General features: G+C 38.1%; 2 protein-coding genes and 1 long non-coding RNA gene across 8 annotated transcripts; 2 read left to right on the plus strand and 1 right to left on the minus strand.

Annotated features, from left to right (window-relative positions):
- Nucleotides 1–83: 83 nt before the first annotated feature.
- LOC140223804 (uncharacterized) lies at nucleotides 84–3,193 on the minus strand. Its single transcript, XR_011899585.1, has 2 exons — nucleotides 2,573–3,193; nucleotides 84–1,584 (listed from the first exon to the last, which is right to left on the minus strand). It is a non-coding gene; the product is annotated as an uncharacterized lncRNA (long non-coding RNA).
- A 1,934-nt stretch (nucleotides 3,194–5,127) lies between these two features.
- LOC109041621 (OV-16 antigen) lies at nucleotides 5,128–12,629 on the plus strand. Of its 2 annotated transcripts, none has more exons than XM_072298529.1 (6): nucleotides 5,128–5,256; nucleotides 6,403–6,757; nucleotides 9,253–9,376; nucleotides 10,027–10,164; nucleotides 11,262–11,346; nucleotides 12,308–12,629. In XM_072298529.1, the coding sequence occupies exons 2-6, from the start codon at nucleotides 6,437–6,439 to the stop codon at nucleotides 12,405–12,407; spliced, it is 768 nt and encodes a 255-aa protein (XP_072154630.1). In that variant the 5' UTR covers nucleotides 5,128–5,256; nucleotides 6,403–6,436; the 3' UTR covers nucleotides 12,408–12,629. The 2 variants fall into 2 exon arrangements, with proteins under 2 accessions (XP_072154630.1, XP_072154629.1); XM_072298528.1 differs by lacking the exon at nucleotides 5,128–5,256 and adding an exon at nucleotides 5,314–5,580.
- Nucleotides 12,630–12,769: 140 nt separating this feature from the next.
- LOC109036199 (phosphatidylethanolamine-binding protein 1) lies at nucleotides 12,770–23,940 on the plus strand. Of its 5 annotated transcripts, none has more exons than XM_072298523.1 (6): nucleotides 12,770–12,972; nucleotides 14,171–14,379; nucleotides 15,649–15,775; nucleotides 17,702–17,839; nucleotides 21,839–21,914; nucleotides 23,573–23,940. In XM_072298523.1, exons 1-6 carry the CDS (start codon nucleotides 12,921–12,923, stop codon nucleotides 23,814–23,816), a joined length of 846 nt encoding a protein of 281 aa, XP_072154624.1. In that variant the 5' UTR covers nucleotides 12,770–12,920; the 3' UTR covers nucleotides 23,817–23,940. The 5 variants fall into 5 exon arrangements, with proteins under 5 accessions (XP_072154624.1, XP_072154627.1, XP_072154623.1 ...); XM_072298526.1 differs by lacking the exon at nucleotides 12,770–12,972 and adding an exon at nucleotides 13,252–13,394; XM_072298522.1 differs by lacking the exon at nucleotides 12,770–12,972 and adding an exon at nucleotides 13,401–13,615.
- Nucleotides 23,941–23,968: the final 28 nt, after the last annotated feature.

A 23,968-nucleotide genomic window follows, 5' to 3' on the forward strand; every position in this document is an offset into this window, starting at 1 on the left:
GGAAACACGGAGAAAACATCCTTCATTAACTGGGAGTACCAGATAAAAAACTACCAATCACAGAGAAATAATAACAAGTGACCTGAAGACTAGGAAGTTTAATACAGTAAAATACAGGAAAGAAAAAAAGCAAATGGTAACAGAACACAATAAGAAATGATTGAGAGGCCATGAACTGTCCAAAAATTATGAGCCAAATCTTATTTTAAAAGTAAACTTTTCGGTACAGTTAAAACTGTAAAATTTTAAACTGTCAGGGTGGCTCAAAACTGCAGCAGATGCAAGCATTCTCCATTTCAATATCACCTTCTCACCACAGAAAACTATTTTCTTTTACTCGTTTCAAAACTACGTAACAGGGTAATTATGAACAAAAAAGCTTTTCAAAATTGTTCCACATTACTAAAAAGTCTTCAGTTATTGTAGGGCTTATGGACAAAATCATTGAAATTCACAAAAACTGTAGGTATTAAAAACAGATGGGTCCATGATTAATTTTGTTAAAAATGGATACAGCTAGGTGTTTAAAAATAAAACCTATCTTAATACTTATTTCAAAATAAACTTAACAATTGTTTTGTGAAAGAATCGGGACGATGGAAAATTGCTGTTTAACAGACTCTTTTCCCAAATTTGTTCACTGTTTTTTTATGGAGAAACATATTAGAATACTGAATGCAAGTGACAACATGAGAGATCAAATACCCTAATATTGAGGCAAAAGAGCAAGGTATCGGCCATATTTGCCATGGTCGATCCCAGTCAAGAGGAATTACAAAGGCGCCAAACCAAGCACCAACAAGGACGAATTGAACATTTCTAAATAAGATTTGCTCAAATGCATTCGCTGGATTTGCTGTCAGCAAAAAATTAAACAATGAATCTGGACCAAGATGTAAGCAAATTGGAAGAAATATTAATACAACAATTAAGGAACTGAACATCAAGGTCTCTTCATGCTTCGCTAAAAATTCTGCACCCAAAAGAATAGAAATGGCAAAAAATATCGCCACTGAAAATGCAAGCAAGACGATAGACTTCAAGATTTTCTTTAACTTAACCTGAGACAGGACTTGACTTGCGGCTAAGTCGTATAGAGTTTTGGATTTATTCCATTTCTTGCTGCCAGAATTTATGAAAGTGGAATTTTGTACCGTGCTGTTTGAATAGATAAATTTTATAATTTCAACACATATTAAGAGTATCAAAAATGGCACAAAATTGGTACTTCCTATTTTCAGATAAAGGTCAGAGAAGTACAGGAAAGTAAGTAATGTGAATAAGAACACCGATGAGTACAAACTGTAGGAAATTATCAATCGATTGGAAATAACCGGCTCCTGAAACGCTCTCATTTTAAGTATTATTTTTCCACTAAGAGAGGACTTACAATTCAAGTTTGGAATTCTGACACTTGGATGAAAGATGGAAGGACAGCCATTAAATAATACAATTTCGCAGCAGTTTTATCAAAGACAGCAGGTTGATGCTACCTTTCTCTTTTGCCCTTCTTCTGTTTCATGATGAATTTTTCACTTCATAAACTTAATTTATTGGTCATGCCAATAAAAAACTCCCATGAATCTGTAACAGGAAAAAAATAAAGTTTTAACAAATCTGAAGTAAAAAAAAAGTTGATGCTGCATGGACAAGTCCAGCTTGACAGGGTGCTGAGGTGACCAAGAAGCCAGGAATGCTTCGATGCAAATGCAACTCCCAAACCATAGATTTAAGTGGCATCTGCCCCATACGTTCATCATTATTTAAAGTATGTGAGTACATTATTTTTCAAATTTTTTTTTGCTGTAATTCCCTCTGGGACAAAGATTTACACTCGTCCTCAGACAGCAGAAACAATTACAAAAGATGCTCTGAGTAGATGCATTCATTATCGAAATTAATTCAAAGGTGAAATAGGAAGAAATCCTGATCTTTCCATTTACCTATACTTTCATCAAATTTTACCTATTATAAACTGATCAAAGGAGACACCTTCCAGTAATCTTCATTATTTTCCGTGAAAAGTTGCGAGGATAAGTGACCCTACGGAGGTTAATTTCATTTGTATCTCTTAAATGCAGGAGTCTATTAAATGTAGGCATCGGCCAACAAGATCCACTTAATGCCTTGTTGACAGATTATTTGTGGTTTTGATGGGGATGTGACATTCTGCTGAACAGCTTGCCTGGTTTCCTCGAGAAGTATCAAGTTTTCATGGCGCAAGCGGTAGTTTTCTCTCAAGTTGAGTTTGGCCTGTATTCTACTAAAATGAAGCAGCAACACAATGTTTTCGCAGGCAACTAATAGACTGCTACCTAATACACAGGACTGAAACAATCAGTACCAAAGTGCACAGAAAAATTGCGCAAAAAATGCGCTATTTTCCAAGGAGTGACAGCAAAGTTTATACTCACTTACTTCAAGGATTCTAACATACCGTGTTGAGAACCAATGTGTGCCATTGCACAGAGAGATTTGCTGATGTCATTGGAAATTTTAAATTCTTTACTCAATGATACTTCACCAATAAATTCTAACTTACTACACGGTATAATGAGCACCATAACCTTACCTCCGCGTTACAACTTCAAGTTTTAGTCGAATCTTCCTTCGTTGGTGTACATTGAGCCTTGGATACGGTTGATATTTTCTAAGGTTCTAAATGCCTCTGAAGCCAGTCTGTTTCAGAATGTAGTTACAAAACCAGTTTGGTGATGAGAGGAAGTGCGCAATGTAGAAAGTGCATGTTATGATTCTAGAAGGCACTTGTTTTGTTCGCTACTATAGTGTCGTGTTCGCTTATTTCAGGTAATTAAAATAAAATATATAAACCTCAATATAGACCAAAAACAGGAAGCAAGCGGAAACGTAATATAAACAGTAATATTAATTCAAACTCTAAGAGCCGCTTATCAGCAGGCCGCTCCTCGTTATCAAAACAAAACAAAACAACATCGATGCATTGATGCAATTGGAGAATTCCTAAAATGTAGCATGTATAAAACGAATGAAAATAAAATTACTCTCGGTGTGTTCATCGGGTTTATAAAAGGACTATTTTTTTTTAAAAACCAAAAAATAGGATCTTCCGGCTTTAGTTCTGATTATATTTAGGTGCAAAGACCAAATAACACATTGCATTACGGAAGTAATAGAGAAAGTAATGTCTTTTAGATTAACAGACTTGATTGCAAAAATTTTGCCGCGAATTTCAAAAACTTTCCGTAGGTTCTTAATAAAAGCGGCATTGCAACTCAAGCAGGGCCGGATTTAGGGGGTGGCCACATGGGCCGCGGCCCATGGCGGCAAATTTTGGGGGCGGCAAATTTTGCAATTTTTATGTAGGTAGAAAAAAAATCAGATTCAGGAAAAGAATTACAAACGAGAAAAGGCGACAAAATCTCTCATTTCCTGAGAGTATAGTGATTTTTAATTTTGTCGTCTTTCAATGATACAAGAGACAGTACCTTTAATTAGTCGAGTTAAGAGAGAAACCAAACACGCACTTTGGCTTGGAACGGCGCGGCGCAGAGAGCAATGATGGCGAGCAGGACTTGAGATGAAAAGGAGAAGCCCTCGGCGCGGCGATCGGCATGTACACATATAGCGCCTACAAGAGTGCATGAATACTTCACGCACTGCGTCAAACACAGTGCGGTCAGCAGCGGTCGCGTCGCGCGTCGGTGTGAAATGCATAGCGCCGACAAGAATGCATGAATACTTCATTGCATCAAACACAGTGCGGTCAGCGTGAAACGCATAGCGCCTATAAGACTGTAGGAATACTTCACGCATTGCGCCAAACACAGTTCGGTCAGCGCGGCGCGGTGCGGCGGTAGAAGTTAAAATTATTAAAGCACATTCATGTTTATTCTTTCTTAATTTTTTCGTTCATTTCTTATAAATGGAAGGCCTTGTCCACACAGAGATAGGTTTACGGAACTTAACTTTCGCACAAAGGACCGTGAAAGTTTGCTAGTAGTGTTGACAGGGCTTTCGCAAAAAATGTGTCCAACACGAGTGAATGCGTCTTATACACTCCTCCTCCTCCGGCACGTTCCGGATGGATTTTTTTTATTATTGTTTCAAATCGAATGAGAAGGGGGCGGCAAAATACAGACGGTCCACCATGCATGGGTGGCAAGAAGGTAAAGCCGGTCCTGAACTCAAGGAATCAATTTCAAAGTTGTTAGTTACTATCGGATGATCCCCCCCCCCCCTCCCATTTCCTTCTCAGAAAAGCAAAGTAAAAATCTTGGGATGCTACACACTTGAATACCCTCAAATTTTTTTCTTATTCTACACCACGAAACTCGCAATAAGAATTCTTTACAAGAGATACATACAACATACTTTTCATTTTATGGATAGGTATAGTAATTAGATCAATTTTTCGGTGTGAACAGCTCCAAATCTACTCCAAATTACTTCAAAGACGACTCGATTTTTGTCAAATTTTGTGTCAAATTTTCGAAATCGCGTTTCCTTCAAAATTCATCTAAACTCTTTCAGATGAAATCACTGAAATTGCTGAGACAGCGAAATTCATATGAATTGTATCAAGAGGAGACATATGAGAAAGCCGTTAGTGCGCAAAAAATGACGTAGTTTTGGGCAATAAGACAAGACAGCACAATGTTCCTCCAGAGAGCCAATGAAAACAGTGCTTTCAAGTAAAGTGCCGCCCTCTCCTGCGAATTTTTAACCTGGAGATGCGTTTGTTGTGTGTCCAAAACGCAACCACGAAAGCATTCAGAAGATATCACTTACGCGCGGCTGTCTTGGCTAACAATAACCTAGCATGAAAATGAAAAATACCCTTTTTATGTAATGGAAATAAAATCGGTCGATTTTTAATCATTGAAACGATTTCTAGGAGTCTATCGGCTGATCAGTGGCAATTTGATGAAGAACGGAGGCTTATTCTTTTAATGCAACTTTCCGGTCAGAAGCTTCTGAGTTTCAAATTTTGTTCGAGGTGGTCCTCAGATGTCTGGAGGGGGGGGGGGGGGTCAAAAATTTAGGGAAGGGGTCGCTCGCTCCATAGATAGCTTCTAGGGGCCTCAAAAATCTTACAGTGGAACCTTGCTCTATATTTTTCTCCCTTTTACAATTCTCTCTTTCACAAAATCCAACTTTCGACAATTTTCAACTTTTTTTTCATTACTTAATTTCATATCAGTGAAGGAAGACTCCATGAGGTTACAGATAAGAGAAGTTCCACGCAAGAGTCGATCATTAATATGTTGAAAAGAGGTTAGTAGCCTCCTAAAATGGTCAGATCGTGTCATCCTAGTTTTGTGTTAACTCTGATCCATGCTAGGATCCAAAAAAGTCTCTCTAAGTTTCTGGTCCACGAATCACAAGCCTCTTTCTCCCCTTTTAAACATGATTTGGGCGCTTGTACAGCCGACAACATGAATTCGAACCGTATTCAAAGCCTGTGTTCTAAAACGGGTCACATGGTCTCTAAAAAATGTACCTATGAATTTATATTTTACTGAATGAAATTTTTGGGAATCTTATTCGATTCTCCATACATTACAAGTGGTTAAAGGAACAGATTTTAGCAAAATCAGCGTAAGTTTATTTTCACAGTGCCTACTATTCTCTCCTAATTAAATTCTCTATAAGGAATCTAAGCGACATGATGTCCTGAAGCTTCTTGTATATTTCTAATAGATTACCTAACAGGAATGAATTTTAAAGATGTACTTGTAATGCTTGGTTTTTTGGTGAAAAAAGCTTCATGGTGGGAAATCAAGCAACGTGATATGCTGACACGTCAGGACTGAATCTGATACATTCTATCCCAATAAAACCATAAATTTCGTTAAATTTGATTTTCACACCGACTGAAATGTTGATATTTTAATTTTCAATTAAGCATCGATAGTACTACAATACCTATTTAAGATTGCATAGCTCTTTTCCCCAATTCTCTAACATTCTTTCCTCCCATCATTTTCCTCTAATTATTTTCCTGAACACAAGATAACTGCGCGATAAAGTGATCCTCTGAATAAGCCATTTTTGAAACATGCAGCGTTTTATGAAACGGATACCACAAAATCGCCTCCAGCAGTTTACGAAGAAATGAAATGAATGTATCATGAAGAATACATGAAACCATGGAACATGAGCAATAAGCATAGTTAGAGAAATTATGTTTGTAAGGGAGGGGGGGGGGTGTAAGTTATGTTCTGCCATTTCAGCTTATATATTGGCTGACGGCTGTAAAGGGCGTCTGGACGTAACTATTCGATTAGATGGTTGTGCGTGTTGCACATGCGCTAGAATGAAGGCGCCCCGACTTCCCTTTCGTTAAGCACAATCCACGAGTCTCGCTCAGTCACCTTCTGTCCGTGTTCCACCCTAAGTTTGTTTTTAATTATCTTTCAGCCATTCAGTGGATCGTTCAAAGCAGTAAGGGAAAATGGTGGTAAGACTGGAAGGCAGAATTAGATCGCTGATGGCACTGCTTGTTTGCGAGTGTCTTTGCAAGTCAATATACGGATTGGAGGCGCAGGGATACGGACATGCAACCGTGGCGTTCCCGAAGACGACGATCAACACTATCAGGATGTTTGAGAAGACAATGCCCCCGGGTTACACTATAGAGACCGATTTAGTCATCAAGCGAAGGCCGACCGAAAAAAACAAGAAGGAATGGAAACCGCGAGACATCGAGAAAGCTTTCAGCGAGCATCAAATTGTCCCTGACGTTGTCGATGACCCACCTGTTAATAAGTCCACGGTATGAATCATAAATAATTTTGATTCATCAAAAGGTTTCCAAAGCCGTCGTGAAGATTCAGTTCGAGGGGGAAGGAATTAAAAACAAAAAGGGTCAACTTTCACAGTCCCACGTTTATTAGGAGGGTACTTTGCGGACGCTCTGGATGGGAGGGGATCCGGGGGTCTCAGTAGAGAAATTGCAGGTGTCTGAAATTTGATGAATTTCGTGTTTAAGTGGAAACTACTGAGTGAACTGAACACGAGGATACCCTTGGTTCATGAATTGGACGATTTTGAAATAGCCTTCATGCACGCTGGGCTTGTCGATTTCCTTTGACATTTTTGCAGTGGTGAATGCAAAGCTGAAGTGCGCTCTAGCTCGTATTTAGCATGAATTGTATGTTAATTGTATTTAGCAAATGGGTAATTTTTATAGGAGGATTATAAATAAACAAGTGGTTAGAAATAAAAACAAAAGAATATGAACCATGCAAAACGATAATCGGGATAGCGGAACTTGGCTGTTTTGAAAACGCCTTCAAATGCGGCGTGATACCTCACGCATTCCGGAGAGTTCAAATAGTTGTATCATTGCGCCTTAGAAATGCGACGGAATATTACAATCGAAATAGCCTTCATGCACGCTGGGCTCGTCGATTTCCTTGGACATTTTTGCAGTGGTGAATCCATAGCTAAAATGCGCTCCAGCCAGAAGTGTATTCAGCAAATGAGTAATTTTTATAGGAGGATTGAAAACAAACAAATGGTAGGAAATAAAACATAATAATAGGAACTATGCAAAACAATAATCCGGATAGCGGAACTTGGCTGTTTTGAAAACGCCTTCAAATGCGGCGTGATACCTCACGCATTCCGGGGATTCCAAATAGTTGTATCATTGCGCTGTAAGAATGTGACGGAAGATTAAAATGAAAATAGCCTCCATGCACGCTGGGCTTGTCGATTCCCTTTGACACTTTTGCAGTGGTGAATCCATAGCTAAAATGCGCTCCAGCCAGAAGTGTATTCAGAAAAGGAGTAGTTTTTATAGGAGGATTGAAAACAAGCAAATGGTAGGAAATAAAACATAATAATAGGAACTTTGCAAAACAATAATCTGGATATCGGAACTTCGCTGTTTTGAAAACGCCTTCAAATGCGGCGTGATACCTCACGCATTCCGGAGAGTTCAAAAAGTTGTATTATTGCGCCTTAGGAATGCGACGGAAGATTACAAATTATTGGAGAAGATATGATAAAATAATCTAATCTACTAAAATACGTGTTTTTAAACGGGAAATGCCGCCAGATGACGTCACTAGGTGGTGCATTTTCTCACTTTTATATCTATTTATATACAATTTCACATATCAAAAAAAAATTAAAAAATTACTGTGAAATCAGCTCTTTAAGCACTTTCAGATGAAGCAATGAAAAAATGTTCATGCAAATTCTACATTCGGCAGATGAAAGCAATTTTAATAAAAGCGCAAGCGTAATCTTTAGCATGTCGTGTAGGACATTCAAAAAATTACTTTCAGAGCTCGAATCTTTTTTCTTTTGTTTATTCATTTTTCATCGTAAAATAGACCACTGCTTTCAGATTTAGATACCCGTTCTAACAAGAACTGCTCCAGAAACTGAGCAATTTTTCGGTGTAACGATATGGAAATCTACACGCTGTGTGCAGTGAACGTAGAATTGTATAGTGTATGGATACGGTATTGTAAGAGTAGTAATCATGAGAAAGCTCTAGTCTACTTCGTAATAAAAACTCCGGTTCAGTTTGAACTAATTGGAGTTGTTTGTACCAAAGTGTTTGTATAACATTTACCAATAAATTATGGATGTCAGTATTTTCATTTCGAAATTCCGGCACTAAAAGAACGTCCCATAAACGTAGAGATACCTATTCCCCACCCAGTAAAAGACAAATTATCTGGAGAACATGGGATTCTTTTATTTGACATTTTCAGGAAATTTTATACTTATTTAAGCGTAAGATATTTATAAATGTCGATGAAAAATATCCTCAACATTCCAAAAAAGTATACATTTTACTAGTTAAATTTAGCAATTTTCAAATGCTCACACGGCGTTCGTCTTTAGTATGATAGTATTCTGACCCTTGACCGCTTCGCGGTACAATCTCCCGAGGCGCTTCGCGTCTCAGGCATTTTGTGTTACGCGTGTGTCTCATATCGACGGTGAAACTACCAAACCACGTATCTCGTTTGCGGTGTTTAAAAATCTACGCTCGCATTTTATTTTTTTGAAGTAGACCAAATCAATATCATTCCTTGAAATTTTCACAGAATTTTCTCCGCACGAGGAGAAAAAATCACAGAAATTTTTAAGACTGGACGTTTAGTAGTTTTTCATTTAAAAAATAAAGTATGACAGGAAGTCTGCGACGTCGCAAACCGAGATACGTGGTTTGGTAGTTTCACCGTCGATATGCTTTTATGATGAAAAGTAAGATATGTCTCTTAAAAACCTCTCCTATCTTTGCAGATTCTATTTCCCTTCAACCGCTTCCCCGAATTTGGTAATGAAATGAACCTGTCCATCCACAAACACATATGTTGGGCGCAGTGGCCTGGTACCATGAACGATACTTACACTTTGATCTATACAAGTGAGTTGGTAAAGTCATCCGCATACATTTTTAAACACATTCGTATTTTCACAAAGCACCTGAAAAGATACCCTCTGCGATTAATACTGTATTTCCTTCCACTGATGACACATACTACATGAAGTGCTTCACGATAAACATTTTTAGGGAAAGCAACCGCCCCGAAATAAGATCCGCACCATCCACCTTTGTACATAGTTTTTCTTCTCTCATTTTGATGCTACGGTCTACTCGTAGGCATATGTATCTATTGGGCTCATGAATATTTCTCACCGTTTAACGCAACGCCATTTTTATCGGATTTTTAATATGATCTGGATTTGAGGATTAATGCATGAGTATTTAAATTAGGTTCATTTCCAAGAAAAACTTGCACAGGTGAATTCGCAAAATCTTGAAAAAAATCTGAATGATATAGGCTGTATTAGTATTATCAGTAATCATGATTCTTTTCGGCTCATTAAATACATTATATAAATGCAGAGGTGATTAAATATTCATAATTCATTCATCTAACTCAAACTCATCGTTTGTTTGCGTTACATTAAAAATAATCAGAGCAATTTTCATCGTGTCTGAGTTTTCTTCCCGGAATAATGATTTTAGTAAGTCCAATAAGCGCGCTTTTTTCTGTTCTTATCCTTCGAAAGTTCCTGACGTACCAAGTCGGGATAACCCAACATCTGGGGAGTACCAAGTGTGGGTTGTTGGAAATATCGAGGGACCGATTTACATGGAGAATGGAACGTTAACTGAATATATTAAACCAACGCACCCGAACGGAACAGGTAATAAATGATTAAAGTTTAGCATTTGATAAATATCGGCATATCGATGGCCACATAGTGCGAAACAACGTACCCCCCCCTTGCAGTGTTTCAAAATGTCCATCCTTATTTTATTTTATTGAAAAGAGACAATCCAACTTGATAGCTCAAAATCTTTACGGAATATTTTGCCAACAGAGAGGAAAAGTCAAAGAAGTTTTCAAAAAATTACGTCAACCAGTTTCCCGGGGAAAAATAAATTAAGACAAGAAGTCTGCAAGGTTTCAAACGGAGATATGCGGTTCAACACTTTGGCCAGAAATATGTAAGTCCCGATTTAAGGGTTGAGGCAAAGAGGAAGGAAGATGTCTGACCTAATGTTGCGCAGTATTTCAATCAATTAGAAAAATACTCAGCAATTTTAGCAACTTTTTAGACTGTCATAAAATTTACGAAGAGGTCAAAAATTAAGTTAATGTTTGTGCGCCTCCTCTCAAAAATGTCGACCTTAGGTGGAATTCATGGATTTTCGCTTCACGAAACGTGCTGGAATCAGAGAGAAGGAACGCGAGGAATTTTGGCACAAGATGTCTATTCATAACTGAAAACTTGAATAGTAATTTAATTTGCGTTTTTACAATCGATGGATACGTCACGTCGCGTCGCATGCAGTTAGTAATCACCGGTAATTTGCAAGCGGTTTACATGTTAGTGGTTCCGATACATCGTAATAGTACCCATCGTATGTTAGATTGATAATGACTTTTAGAAGCCGGATTTTCTTGGAGCGCCTTCAAATCGCCGCAATACTCAACGCTTTGTCGCACGGTTAGTTTAGTTGCCTATTTGGTCAATGCCCACTTATACGCTCAATCTGTGTCCTCTGCTATCATGCTTACGCAGGCAAAATTACTTTCCCAAGTAAAGGAAAAATACTCAATTCTCTAATATTTTTCTTTTATTCCGGAATTTTTCGCTTTTTATTAATCTCCAATGGCCTACGCATTGCCGGCGATTGCGGATTGCCTGTGGGAGATACACATCACCACTGATCAAATGGTTTAAACCAATTTTTAAACTCACCGCATTTTAAAACCCTGAACTTTCGTACATTATAGGTTTGCACAGACATGTCTTTCTGGTGTACAAACAACCCTTTGGGAGGTTTATTAGATTTGATGAGCCGTTCTTGGATGCCAAAACGTAAGATCCTTAGTTCTTTTTTCGTCCTGAGATTCTGTTTTGTGCCTCAATACATTTTTTTACATGGTAGTCTTTCGTTTTGGTCCGAAAGAGATGATGAAAGGCAATCACGGAAAAAAATAGGATAGAAGTCTGGTTGTGACGGATCCAGCAATTTGGCAACACAGGATTTCCTCCAATTTTACCTGGCATGAATGTTCAAATGCCCTCAGATCAGAGACAGGACTTTAAAAAAAATGAAAAAAATGTTCAGATAGTACTAGAATTTCTTCACTGATTTATTAGTAGAACATGTTTTATGACGAGAGCGAAATTTCTCATGATGCATTTGTATATGTTGGCCAAAAACGAATGTAAGCCTACTCTTAACCAAGTGCTCCCGGTTTCCAGTTGAGAGGTTTCAACACAAAAAATGGAACACGATTTTAAGTCCCAATTGAGTGTTCAGTGATTATTTTTTCACCTCATTATGAAATTCATCAATAAATTAAATTAAGACGTGATTCAATCATCAGGAATATCAATTGCGATACATACTTCAAAATATTCAATCAGCCTAGCGTAGAACTATAATGAAGTTATGTATCTTTTCATACTTGAGCCATTCAATTGCAATGTACATCGAATGATACAGCTACAAAATCAGTCTTTAAGGACCGGTATCGCCTCTGGTTGAATTTTACATTTCGTCAAAGTAAAACTTTTGAAGCTGGGAATTTTAGACCTTACAAGATGCTGTCCAGAGAGCATTATCAGTTCTGGTGGGATATTTTGGGACTAAGAGACGTAATCTCTTATTAAAATTTAACATACCCAAAGAGTGTATGTTGAATTTTAACCAGAGTTTAAATCCGCAAAAGGGGGTGAGAGAGTCGGGCCTTAGAGGGTTGGGGTATATTTTCAGAAAATTATTTGCGATCAAAAGAACTTTTATCTTACATGAAAATTATTTTATTTTCAGACGTTTAGATCCAAGAAGATACAACTTTTCTACAAGAGCCTTCGCCAGGAAGTACAATCTTGGAAAACCGGCAGCTGGAAATTTCTTCCTCGCATACTAGTTTAAAGAGGGCATTGGGAACGACAGAGCTTTGAGACAAGGCATTACAAAATTTCACCTGCCTAATTCATTACGAGCCTCGCAAGTTCGAAGCTGCATTTTTAATACCTATTTAATGTCAGAAGAGTTTTAAACTTTATCATAGAAATTTCATGTTATAACATAACTTACCTACTTAGTATTGTTTTACATGCAGCCACAGTAAATAACCAGTACAATTTGATAGCGTTCTGCATCTATGTTCATATCTCATCAACAGATTGGTAACAATCCACCGGGGAAAGAAGATGATCAAATTTCGTCAAAAATCAGTGCCATAACGAAGAAATTTTCAACAACTGCAAATAGTTGGTGACACTAAAACCTCAATGAGAAACGAGGCCACAGGGATTTCAATTCAACACTCGTTTTTTTCTTAGCTGCCTTATTGTTGTGCTTAGTGCTGCCACACTCTTGTGCTTTCAACCATGCATGTGGTATCCGTGCCGTTCGAGGATTGGCTATTAGGTTCACAATGGAGATAGCATTCAATCAGGGATCCAGTTCAACTAACAATCATTCTTTCCGTAAGTTGCATAGCTCAGTATTTTTGAAGTAGGTAAACTCTTTCGTTACTTCCGCAATGTAACATTTAAACGATGCGGAAAGTATGGTAATATGAATGTAACCGCTCAGATTATTGTTAATTACAGTATTTCAATCAGAATATTACTGTCTTAGCTGTATAATGGGCTTCAGTCCCTACTCTCTTCTGTTGGATCAGTTTAATAGTGGTTCCATTTTTAGAGGATCTGTCAACGACTAAAAAGGTTCTTATCATCACTCGGACTTTAAAGTAAAAATGCAGCCTCGCTTTATGGGACGATGGAGAGTGATGTAATAGCTGCTTAATGAGATTCACTAGATTAATAATGGTCGATTAGGTCTCGATAGTATATATTATTTTTAGTATCGTGTGAGACATCCATCGCTGGCTTTCATTTTTGAGGTGAACTTAACTTGCAACGCTCGTTTAGTCATTAAAAATCGTTTGCATAAAACAAACATAAGAACACATGATGGATAAACATCAAATAATCGATTACAATGTAAACAATTGTCAAATGGTTGGGCATTGTACCGTCTATCACTTTTTAACAGTTACTGTAGAACAGAGTGTTATAAAATTTCTACACAGACGCGATTATACGAGGAAAAAAATTCTGCCAAGTACGTTTTTATTTCTCGTCAAGAGTGCTGTGAGTATATATTTTGAGACATAAAAACTTAAATTAAAGGATTGTTGCATGTTCAGCATTGATCGCACTTGCTCTCGAAAACCCGTCTATAAAGGAGCTAAATCATTTTTCCTTTACATGACAGAGATTTTGAGATACCGCAACCAAGAACCACTTTCTGCAAGCAACCTTTTCTGCACCCAGCGATTCAAATATTTTTTGCTTTCCATGCTTTTTGTGAAAGCTGGCGAGAAAGAAATAAGAAAACGGTAATTAAAAGCTACGTGGGGATGTTTTCAAGCACGTTACATTTTTGAGCAATATTAGGGCTGAAGAAGACTCCAGGAGCACCTAGGTATCCTTTTCAATGTATTTAACATTCGTGTAAAGTTTCGATGAGGATGCGTGTCTAGCGGTTTCATATCATGTCAATCAATCTATTTTCCTCAGTGAAACAAGAAGTCAATACCACTATAGAATTTCATAAAAGCTGAGTTAATTTTAAATGAGAGTTTAAGAAAAGTAAATTTTTGATTTTGTATTCCAGTATTCACCATATTACTAGCAACGATGATATGGTCCCAACTACCTCGTCAGTCACGGGCTAAGAAGGATTGGGACTTAACGACTATGGACCCCAATGTTACGCTCGGTTGGGGCCCGAAGGAGGTATATCCATTCAGCATCGACTACGCCTTGAAGCAGTGTAAAATCGTGCCGATGATCATAGATAAATCACCGAAGCATTTACTAGAGGTACCCAATTTAACTTTACGTGTAAAATTATGCAAACTGCAAGCACGAGGAAGTCCACGCTTTTTGAGTCCGAAACACTTCCTATGCTGCCGTGTTAAGGAAGAACACCATATGAGCCATCAGACATTGCCATGTCTCCTTTCGATAGAATACGAATTTATTGGAAAAGTTATCAATATCTGTATTCCAATTTTTCAGACAATACTATTCGCAGATAAATCTGAAATATGTGAAAATTTTAAAGAAAAATATGCATAACTATCTTTCAAAACAGAGATTTTATTGGAGAAAATTTGGCAACTCTCAAATGTTCATACGGCGATTTCCTTAGCACAGTAGTATATGTAACCAACTGCGCAGAAGTGCAATTGGGATTGTTCAAATATTACGTAAGCCTTTTAGGAAGGGGAGGGGTTTGAGTTTGTCCCACGGGATCTAACGAAGATTGGGACGGGACGAGGGGATGTCAAACTCAGTTTTACGTAACTCTGCCTTTTAGAGCAAAAATAATATTTTACCATAATAATAATTTACCGCAGCTATTGCCAGGATTTTTCTGTTATTTTCTGACAAATATGGCGAAGGGGATTTACGAGCCAGCCTTACATAATTCAAAAGAGGGGAGGGGCGTCTTACAGGTGTCTTACATAGATAGGAGGGAAGGGGATAAAAAAAGTTGACATTAATGATTTACGCAATACTGCCGTGCAACGCAAAAACGCCGTAAACGCCATTATCATGGCAGAAAAACTTGTGTACCTTGGGGCAATTTTTTTTACAGAATTCTTTCGCAAATGCTATCAATAACTTAACCTGAAAATTTGAGTTGCATGGGTACAACAGTTTTTATTTTATAAAAGTGGTAAGTTTCAAAAAACGCGGGAAAATCTTCATGATTTTACGGCGTTCCTGCTCAGCACGGCAGAATACTCGAACCTACAGAATATAGAATACAGGATACGAATACAGAACCTACTTATTAGGTTCAAAGACTGCGTGCAATTTGAGCTCTCGGTATTGTGTATCTGTGCAACATAATCTAAGCCCACAGTATGGTTCAATCAGTATTTTCAAAAAGTTTAAATTAAGCCCGCAATATTTACCGATGCGATATTTTAAAGTGCATAAAAGAAAGAAATGGTAAAAAAAATTCATAAGGGGTTCCGTTTTCTATAATGCCCTCGGCAGGTCTTGCAACTCCTTAAAGCTGCCGCATCATAAAAATCACCAGCTTACACTAAGAAATATATTTTGTGCCGGTCTTTTTAGGTTTTGTATGAGGATGAAACCATTGTAGACTTAGGGGTCTATCTGCGACCAGACGATATGCTATTTGAGCCCAAAATGATTACGTGGCCTGACGGAGGAGAATATTACTACACTTTAATTATTGCAGGTATGATTTTTCAATCTTAATGGTGAAATCTCTGATTTGATCATTGAATTTCTCTCAACTGTGCGCTGAGCTCTTCAGTGTACGAGTACGTGTGAGTCGGTTTAAATAGACAGGCTTTGTTTGATTGAGGAGTCTGCTTTTGTCCGAGTGCTCTGAAATCATAATGACCACAGTAATCCAAAATCCAAATCACAGAGTTTCTTGGGAAGATAGTCAACCTCCAATTGCGTTCGTGTTAATGGTCCTCGAAGTCGGTGGCGAGCGCTGCTCATATGACCATTAAGTAGCTTAACGGAATGACCACCGTGTGCATAGCTGAGCAGCACGCATTAGGAAAATCAAAAGGTTTTCAACCATATGTTGGTATTTTTCCGTGTAAAACCACGTAAAATTTGGATGAAATACGTTAGTGTCATTCGTTTGGATTAAAATAAACTCTTAAGATCTAAAAAAGCTCTTAAAAATTGAGGTCATGATGATAAAGGAGCATCCCTGTTTAATAAAGGAGTGCTCATCCATAGTCCGCATTCATAATCAAACTATTCATGCGTGTTGAATTTGGATCTTCCCTGTTATTTCACAGGAACAATGGTTTTGTTGCACGCAAGATTTACCGTCAAGTGGGTAGACTTTCTGATGCTAGAACCACACAAAAATCACGATGGAAACGCACATAAAAAGTCTGGAATCTACTCTTTAGCGTTCAATTTTAAACGAGAACTTGGATATGGAGCACAAAGAAAGCATGCGCTTTGATGACGGCGCAGAGATACAACTATTCGTGCTTGATGGATGTCCATGTTGCGTCTGCAAAATTGAAGGCGCTATGGCGCAAGGCGCGTCAATGCTCTACTCTAGGCTGCTTATCGAATTTTTCTTCTTTTATTCCAATTTGATCTCGAATTTTAGACTTTTTGATACGGCCATCGTCATTTTCATAACTTCATCTTACAAGAGGCTACTCAATCGGCTGAATCTCTTGCTAACAATAGATCCATTTATTTGTGTGTTTCAATTCATGAACGTAAGAGCAATTTCTCTGAAATGTCCTCAAGAAACTCTGTCTCTTTTGACAAGCAACCAGAGGTTGCAATGAATAGATAGTATAATAGAATGCTATGGAAATGTGATGTACAAATAATTGATAATGATTCCGTAGTGAGTATATTTGGAAGGGAGCGACAAGTCACTTACGGAGTTCCTTGTCGCACCACGCCAGCCTCCTTGCCGTGTACCTTCTCATAGGTACATTGAATTTATGGATGCAGACGGAGAGAATCACATATCGAGGTGTAAGTCGGCAATCACATATCTCGTTTGCAGTGTCTATAAATCTCCGCCTTTATGTTATTTTGTAAAAAAGAACAAATTGACATCATTCCTTGAAGTTTTTGCAGAATTTTCTTTGTATATAGAGGAAAAATCATCAGTTTAAAAGAATTGCCGTTGTGTAGATTTCCGTTTAAAAAATAAAGTATGACAGGAAGTCTCCTGACGACGGAAACCGAGTTATGTGATTGCCGACCTACACCGTTGATATGAGGAGCTTGGAGGACAAGGCGCATAAATGCGGGTTTTGAAAAAAAACTGAGATACTGTGGATTGAATGATATCCAAGTAAAACTAGTCTTAATGCATATTCTGTGAAAAATTCGCTCCCTATTTCCAATTTTTAAGCACCAAAAAATCAGTTTGAACTTTCTTCCCGCCATTAGGCTCCATGTAATTTTGTAACTCCAAACACGTATTCCTCGGAAAAGCAAAAACTCCACTTAGGTACGCGCCTTGTCCTCCAAGCTTTTCATATCATTTTTTGACGTACCTGAGAGGAATGGACCCATCGAAGTAAATATTTTTGTTCTATACAAGCTTTTCATACCAAATAGTTTTCTTACATTGGATCCAACTAGAATTTCATTTCTTCAGATGCTGATTTCCCTGCTCGGGTTGATTACTCCGATAGTCAGTATTTGCTATTTATGGTCGTGAACGCTCACAATGGAACGTGGAAAGAAGAAGATGTGATTGTGCCATACATAGGACCCGAGCCAGATTTGGATTCAGGTGTATTTTTATCATTAGCATCGATTTGTCCATGAAAATTCACTATTGGAGCATGACTTAGTACATGAAAGTACAGGAGAGAATCTGGAATTGTGTAACTTTACAATCCCCTAATTTTAGCTTGAAACATTTTATGGGAGTTTGGGCGTTAGGGAGCATTGGAGTGAATAATTTTTTTTGTTGCGATCTAAAAAGGATGAGGGGAAACAGTTTGATGCTCTTGTCATAAAACGCACGTGATATGGGAAGGGTGAAATTCTGTCGGTAACGTAAAGAGGAGGAAAAATAAGAAGAAACAAGTTGGATTTTGCAATCGCTAGCGATAGCAATATTCGTCATGGGAACGTTAGCTTCTGGGATATGAAAATGTTAAGGTACAGTTCGTTTGTAGTATCTTCTGAATTGAAGGGGCTATGTAATTTTGTGTTGACATCTCTTTTTTAACATTTTTAATTATTTTCTTTGCATACAAGAAAGCTGTTATGTACCAATTATTTATTTTCGTTGAATTATATATGGTTTTCGGAAGTTAACGCATTTAAGTTTCAGGTTCGCTTTTTCGGCGTAAAGTATACGTAAGGTGTCCCAAAAGCACCGGGACTTGTTCTGTAACTTCGAAAGTAAGATAGATACAGACATGATCTTGATTTCATTTTAAAGATCAACTCAATACCTATCGATTAAAACCAAGATCAGCTCAATCGGATAAAAATTGACCGAGTTATGGCAATTTGAAATCAGCGAGGAAAGTTTACGCCTACGGTTTTTAAGGAAGATTCTTCATCGCCGTAAATCGAAAAGTCGGCCGATAAAGTGATGCTTATTGTGTTTTTTTATTTTCGAGGTGTCATTTATCAACATTTTGTACCATCAAACACAACAGTTGACAGTGCGTATTATTGCAAAGTACTAAAGGAGTTGAGAATGCACATTTCCCGGAAACGGTCGGACTTGAAAGCTTCGTGGATACTCCATCAAGACAATGCGCGGCCTCACACATCGAGCTTAACACGTGAATTTATGAGTAAAAATGGAGTTGAAACAATCCCTCATCCCCCTTATAGCCCTGACTTGGCTCCATGTGATTTTTGGATGTTTCCCACGCTTAAAAAGGAGCTTCGCGGACGAAGATTCGTATCGAAGACAAAAATCCAGAATGCAATTCAAAACTTCTTCAACTCCATCCCAGAGGAAGAATTCAGGAAAACAATGTTGGATAAGTGGCAAGAGCGAATGAAAAAGTGCATCCGGTTTGATGGACGGTACTTTGAAAAGCAAAAGGAAGTTATGGAAGATTCGGAGGAAAGTGGATACGAATATTAACTTTTTGAATCCTGGTAAGCGAAAAATCTTCCTAAAAACCGTAGGGGTAAACTTTCCTCACTAATTTCAAATTGTCATAACTCGGTCAATTTTTATGCGATTGAGCTGATCTTGGTTTTAATCGATAGGTATTGATTTGATCTTCAAAACAAGTCCAAAATCATGTCTGTATCTATCTTACTTTTGAAGTTACAGAACCAGTCCCGGTACTTTTGGGACACCCTACGTATGATATTTTTACTCTACACATATGCCCGAATATGCATCATAAGGGACCTATGTGCTTCCTAAGTTGCCAAGTATTAATTATTGTTTGATGATTGGTCTAAAACTTTCAATACAACCAGTAAAAATTAACTGTCCCCTGCGAGATTCGAACCCTCGCTCGCACGAAAAGTGAAATACTCTCACTGCCAGAATGGTGTCTCTGCTGGCTGAGCCATTTCGCCGTTTAGGAGCGACGGGAGAAAACAGAACAGTTAAGTGATCTCGGACGCTGAGCGGGGCTTCACAAAAGACGTCCTTGAGATTTCAACGGTTCGGCCACTGGCGTGGTAAGAGAAAACGGATCAAGCCCATTACTCTGTGAGACATTGTTTACCTATGCTGTCATGTGTCACAAGGTTCATGTCAGAATGCATTTGCGATCGCGGCAGTAAACTGGGGCAATATTTCTGTATTCATGGATTAAATCCATCAATCGAGTTCTGATTTTGGCTCATATATCCGTAACGGGTCCTCCAGAACAATTTTCCGCCTTGTACGATGGTTATTATTTCTTTATATCTATGTTTAAAATTTGAGGTGGGATAATGGCGGCTTCTCAAGAGCAACGAGGTAGGCGATCTTTTGCACCAACGAACAGAAAACTGATGGCGAAAAATAGCCAATGAAAACCTCCCAAAAAAAAGAATTTGCCTAAAAACGGAACTTCGTGGTTCTGCGCAGATTTACCAGTCAGACACGACATCTCGAGGTGGAAAAAAACTCGCTGAAAGCGAATTTTAGCAATCAACACAACTTGACGTAGAGACATGATTGGCTAAAAAATACAACGGTTTTTGATACATCGGAAAATCAACCAAAAATCGGAGACTGGGCGAAACGCTCAAGGTCGCAGAGGTATAGGGAATCCCATAGCGAAAGCAACGGAACGATTGTAATATCATGGGGAACTCCGTTCCCATGACAATAATATCATGGGGAACTCCGTTCCCATGACAATAAAGATAAAATTAGAGCATGTCTGATTTTGGAGAAAATCACTCCACACTGGGAAAAAAAATAAACACATCGGATCTAGAGTCCAGACTTCTAAAAACATCGACAAGAAAAAATACTCTTGATTCAGTCAGATTTAAGCTTAAACCAAGCCTCTTAATTTGAGCGGATTTCCTTTTGATTTAAGCTTAAATCTGATTGAATCAAGAGTCCTTTTTATTGTCAATGTTTTCAAGAGTCTGGACTCTAGATCCAATGTGGTTTTTTTCCAGTGCAGTATTTTTGGATTTTGCTGCTCTTCTCTCCCTTCTCCCAAATGTCCAGCAAACATTTCCCGCATCCTTTGAAGATTGCGAAAAAAAATATTCAAAAGGTAAGTAGGCTCGAGATTACGCCTTTGGGTGAGTTTAGGATTTTTCTACACTATTTTGTCTCTAGGACCGAAACTATGATTTTGTGTCTAAAACAGCCTGTTAGAAGTAAACTATTTTCAGTTTATATATGACGCCAGCAATATTTCCACGAACCATAAACGATGAATCATTTCGCTGAACCGTATTTCACCTACATAGCGTTTTCGATCAAGTTTACACATTTTTAAAATCAACCTTTTTATTATGCAGCCCCAAATGTCTCATTCTTATCAAAAAATAAGTCTATTAGAAGTCAACCTCAAGTTTTTAGGACGCCGGTAATATTCCTTCAAACCTTAAAAATTAGTCAACTTGCTGACATGTAACTCATTTGCGCCTGAATAGCGTTTTTGGTCAAGTTTCCAAATTTTTGAAAATGCTTGCACCCTTGCACGCCCAAAAGTTTAATTTATATCCAAATTTGTCTATTAGAGGACTATTAACTCAAATTTGTGGGGCTCTAGCGTTACTTTTTCATCCCTAAAAACATCATAAATCCATCGAAATTCATCAATTTTGTAAAACCGTACATTTCAAACATATCGTTGCCCCTCTGACAAAAGGGCGTAACTACACACTGCAGTGAACCCTGTCGTCCATAAAATTTAATGATTTTTCGGGATGATTTCCAAGTGTAGTTACGCCGTTTCGTCAACCGGGCGACGATTTGTGATGCGGCAGCACTTGGACTTTTTCTACAATTCTGAAACTTGACCAAAGTTGTTTTCTAACCTAACGGGGCACTTTTTTCTACGGGAAACATAACTTTTTGAGGGGAGATTTTTGGGTAGGTATCGTAGGGACCATTTACCCTAAGCATTCGGCCATATTGTTAAAGTCATGAGCCGCTTGTATGCAGGAAGTCACATGCATGATTGTCCTTACTTACTAATACCCCAGGAGAGTCTGTGAGTCAGAATGGATAATTTTGGGGCAAAAATAAAAATAATTCATGTAAATGAGCACTACAACATTTTATTTTTGGGTTTATATACTTTTGATTTTAATTTTTCATTGTAATATTGATGTATTTTGATTCTAGGTTTACATCGAGTACTTCATGTATTGTACAGACAACCAAAAAAGTTGCAATTTGATGAGCCTCGGTTGGACGAAAAGTATGCAAACTAATTACGTTACCTCTACGTGACAGGGACTTTAGTAATATTCACGGAAACATTTTCTGCATCAAAGACACAAGAGAGACGTTATATGAGGGATTTTACGATAACAGGAATAGTTTGTGCAACCATAGGTTATGAAAAAATGACAGGGCCAAAGGGTATAGGAGGCGAGGTCATAAGTCGAAAATAATGACGACCGTGAACCTGTTCATGCAAAAACCTTGACAAATTCCCGTCATATTTAAAAATGTGAGACTTCGAGGACCGAAAATGTACAGTCGGTTACGCGTCGCAAGCTACGATTTTGAAGCAAAAAAGTAGCTTCTGGTGATGAATTTGTATTGGTTGTGGAATTATCTGACCATTTTATTGATCGGGGTTTAAAATGTTTACGAAAATTGGGATGTTTACCTACCTGAAATTTGGATTTTTAAGTGAGAGAGGTCACGGAAAAAGTATTTTTCCACCATGAGTCAATTGCGCTGGTTACAGAATCGTATTTTGATGCTTGGTTCTTGTAGATTAGCTGTAGCTAATAAGCTTATATTTAGCTCCATGTCGGCTCACAAGTCGTCGCTCCTCTGACGTAAGGGCGTATCTCAATAATTTTAACGTGAGCCCTGTTCTCCGTATAACTCTATGCTCTCCGGGGCTCATGTGGAAATCGAGATATGCCCTTGCGTCAGAGGAGCGACGAAAAGAGCTTCACAGCGCTGGAAGATCTACGTAAAGAGAGCACGAACACGTCGGTAATTTTGAGGTTGGGCGATGGAGCTCTTGGGACCCTAAATGACAGCCAATCTATGAATTCAAATTATCCAGAGAGATTTATTTTTATAATTGTTACGATTTGTCGTTGGTAAATCATGTAATTAACATACTTCTGGCATAGATTTATTAGAAACTTTTGTAGGGGACAGTCACAAAACAAATTTATAATAAATGATAAAAAACCGCGAATTAACTTGTGCTAGGTATATTAATTTAGAGACGCGTTTCGAGGCGAGATGGCCCCATCCTTAGTCGGCCGAGTTCGCTGCCGACTGAAGATGGGGCCATCTCGCCCCGAAACGCGTCTCTAAATTAGTATACCTAGCATCAAGTGAGTTTGCGGTTTTTTATCATTTTTTATAGATTTACTACTTTTTGCGAAAAATACGCTCGTTTATGGGCATTCTTAGCCATTCTGCAGCCGGATTTTTGAAACTTTAACTGGATATGTTGGCACAATAAGACAAGACATAGTCCTATCTGCGCCGTGCAATATATCGATTTTTGATTCTTGTCGTGACGACATAGATTTCAACAATGAGGCTGCTGGTTTGATATTGGTCTTTAAAGATTGGCAGTGACATTTTTCGGTTTCGAAGATGGGCTGTTCTTTTGGGTCCTAAGAGGTCCATATTTTGATGTGTTCTTACTCTGTCTCTGTAGGTGCTCTATACAGCTGAAAAAAGTCTTAACTACGTGAGCAACATTTTGCATTTAAATGACGTGTATGCAAATTCTCGTCGGCATTGTCCAAAAAATCACCTCTCCGAATCAAGGCGTTTTCAGAGATCGCATTTCGACGGTACTGCACTTGCAGCAACTGCTGTTTTTTTGCATGCAGAAACATATAATGATGTTTTCAAAATATATTTTCTTTACAGCCGCAACAACAGTCGACGGCAGAATTTTGTCGTGAGGAAGTTCACTAAAAAATACAATCTAGGGCAGCCACACGCGATTAATTTTTTTTTCGTAGAAAACTGGGATTTTGTGGACACGGAACCGAGTGATTTGGCACTGTCTGGTCTGCAAGCAATGGAGAACTCAATGGATTTATTTGATGAAATACAAATGAGACTCGAAAACGGCGAGGAGTTCGAAGATGACGAGGAGGAGTTTAAATAGTTCTGCTTAAAATTGTTTTTTCCTACAAATGTTGTATTAAGATTTAGGTAGAGAACAAAATACTTCGTGACGGAATTTAATTGTTAGAGAAGGATGATTCATCAATAAAATGAAACATTAGTTACAGATTGTACAATTCATTGAAAAACGTC

The sequence above is a fragment of the Bemisia tabaci genome, chromosome 3 (genome assembly GCF_918797505.1).
Source record: "Bemisia tabaci chromosome 3, PGI_BMITA_v3".
NCBI classification, from domain to species: domain Eukaryota; kingdom Metazoa; phylum Arthropoda; class Insecta; order Hemiptera; family Aleyrodidae; genus Bemisia; species Bemisia tabaci.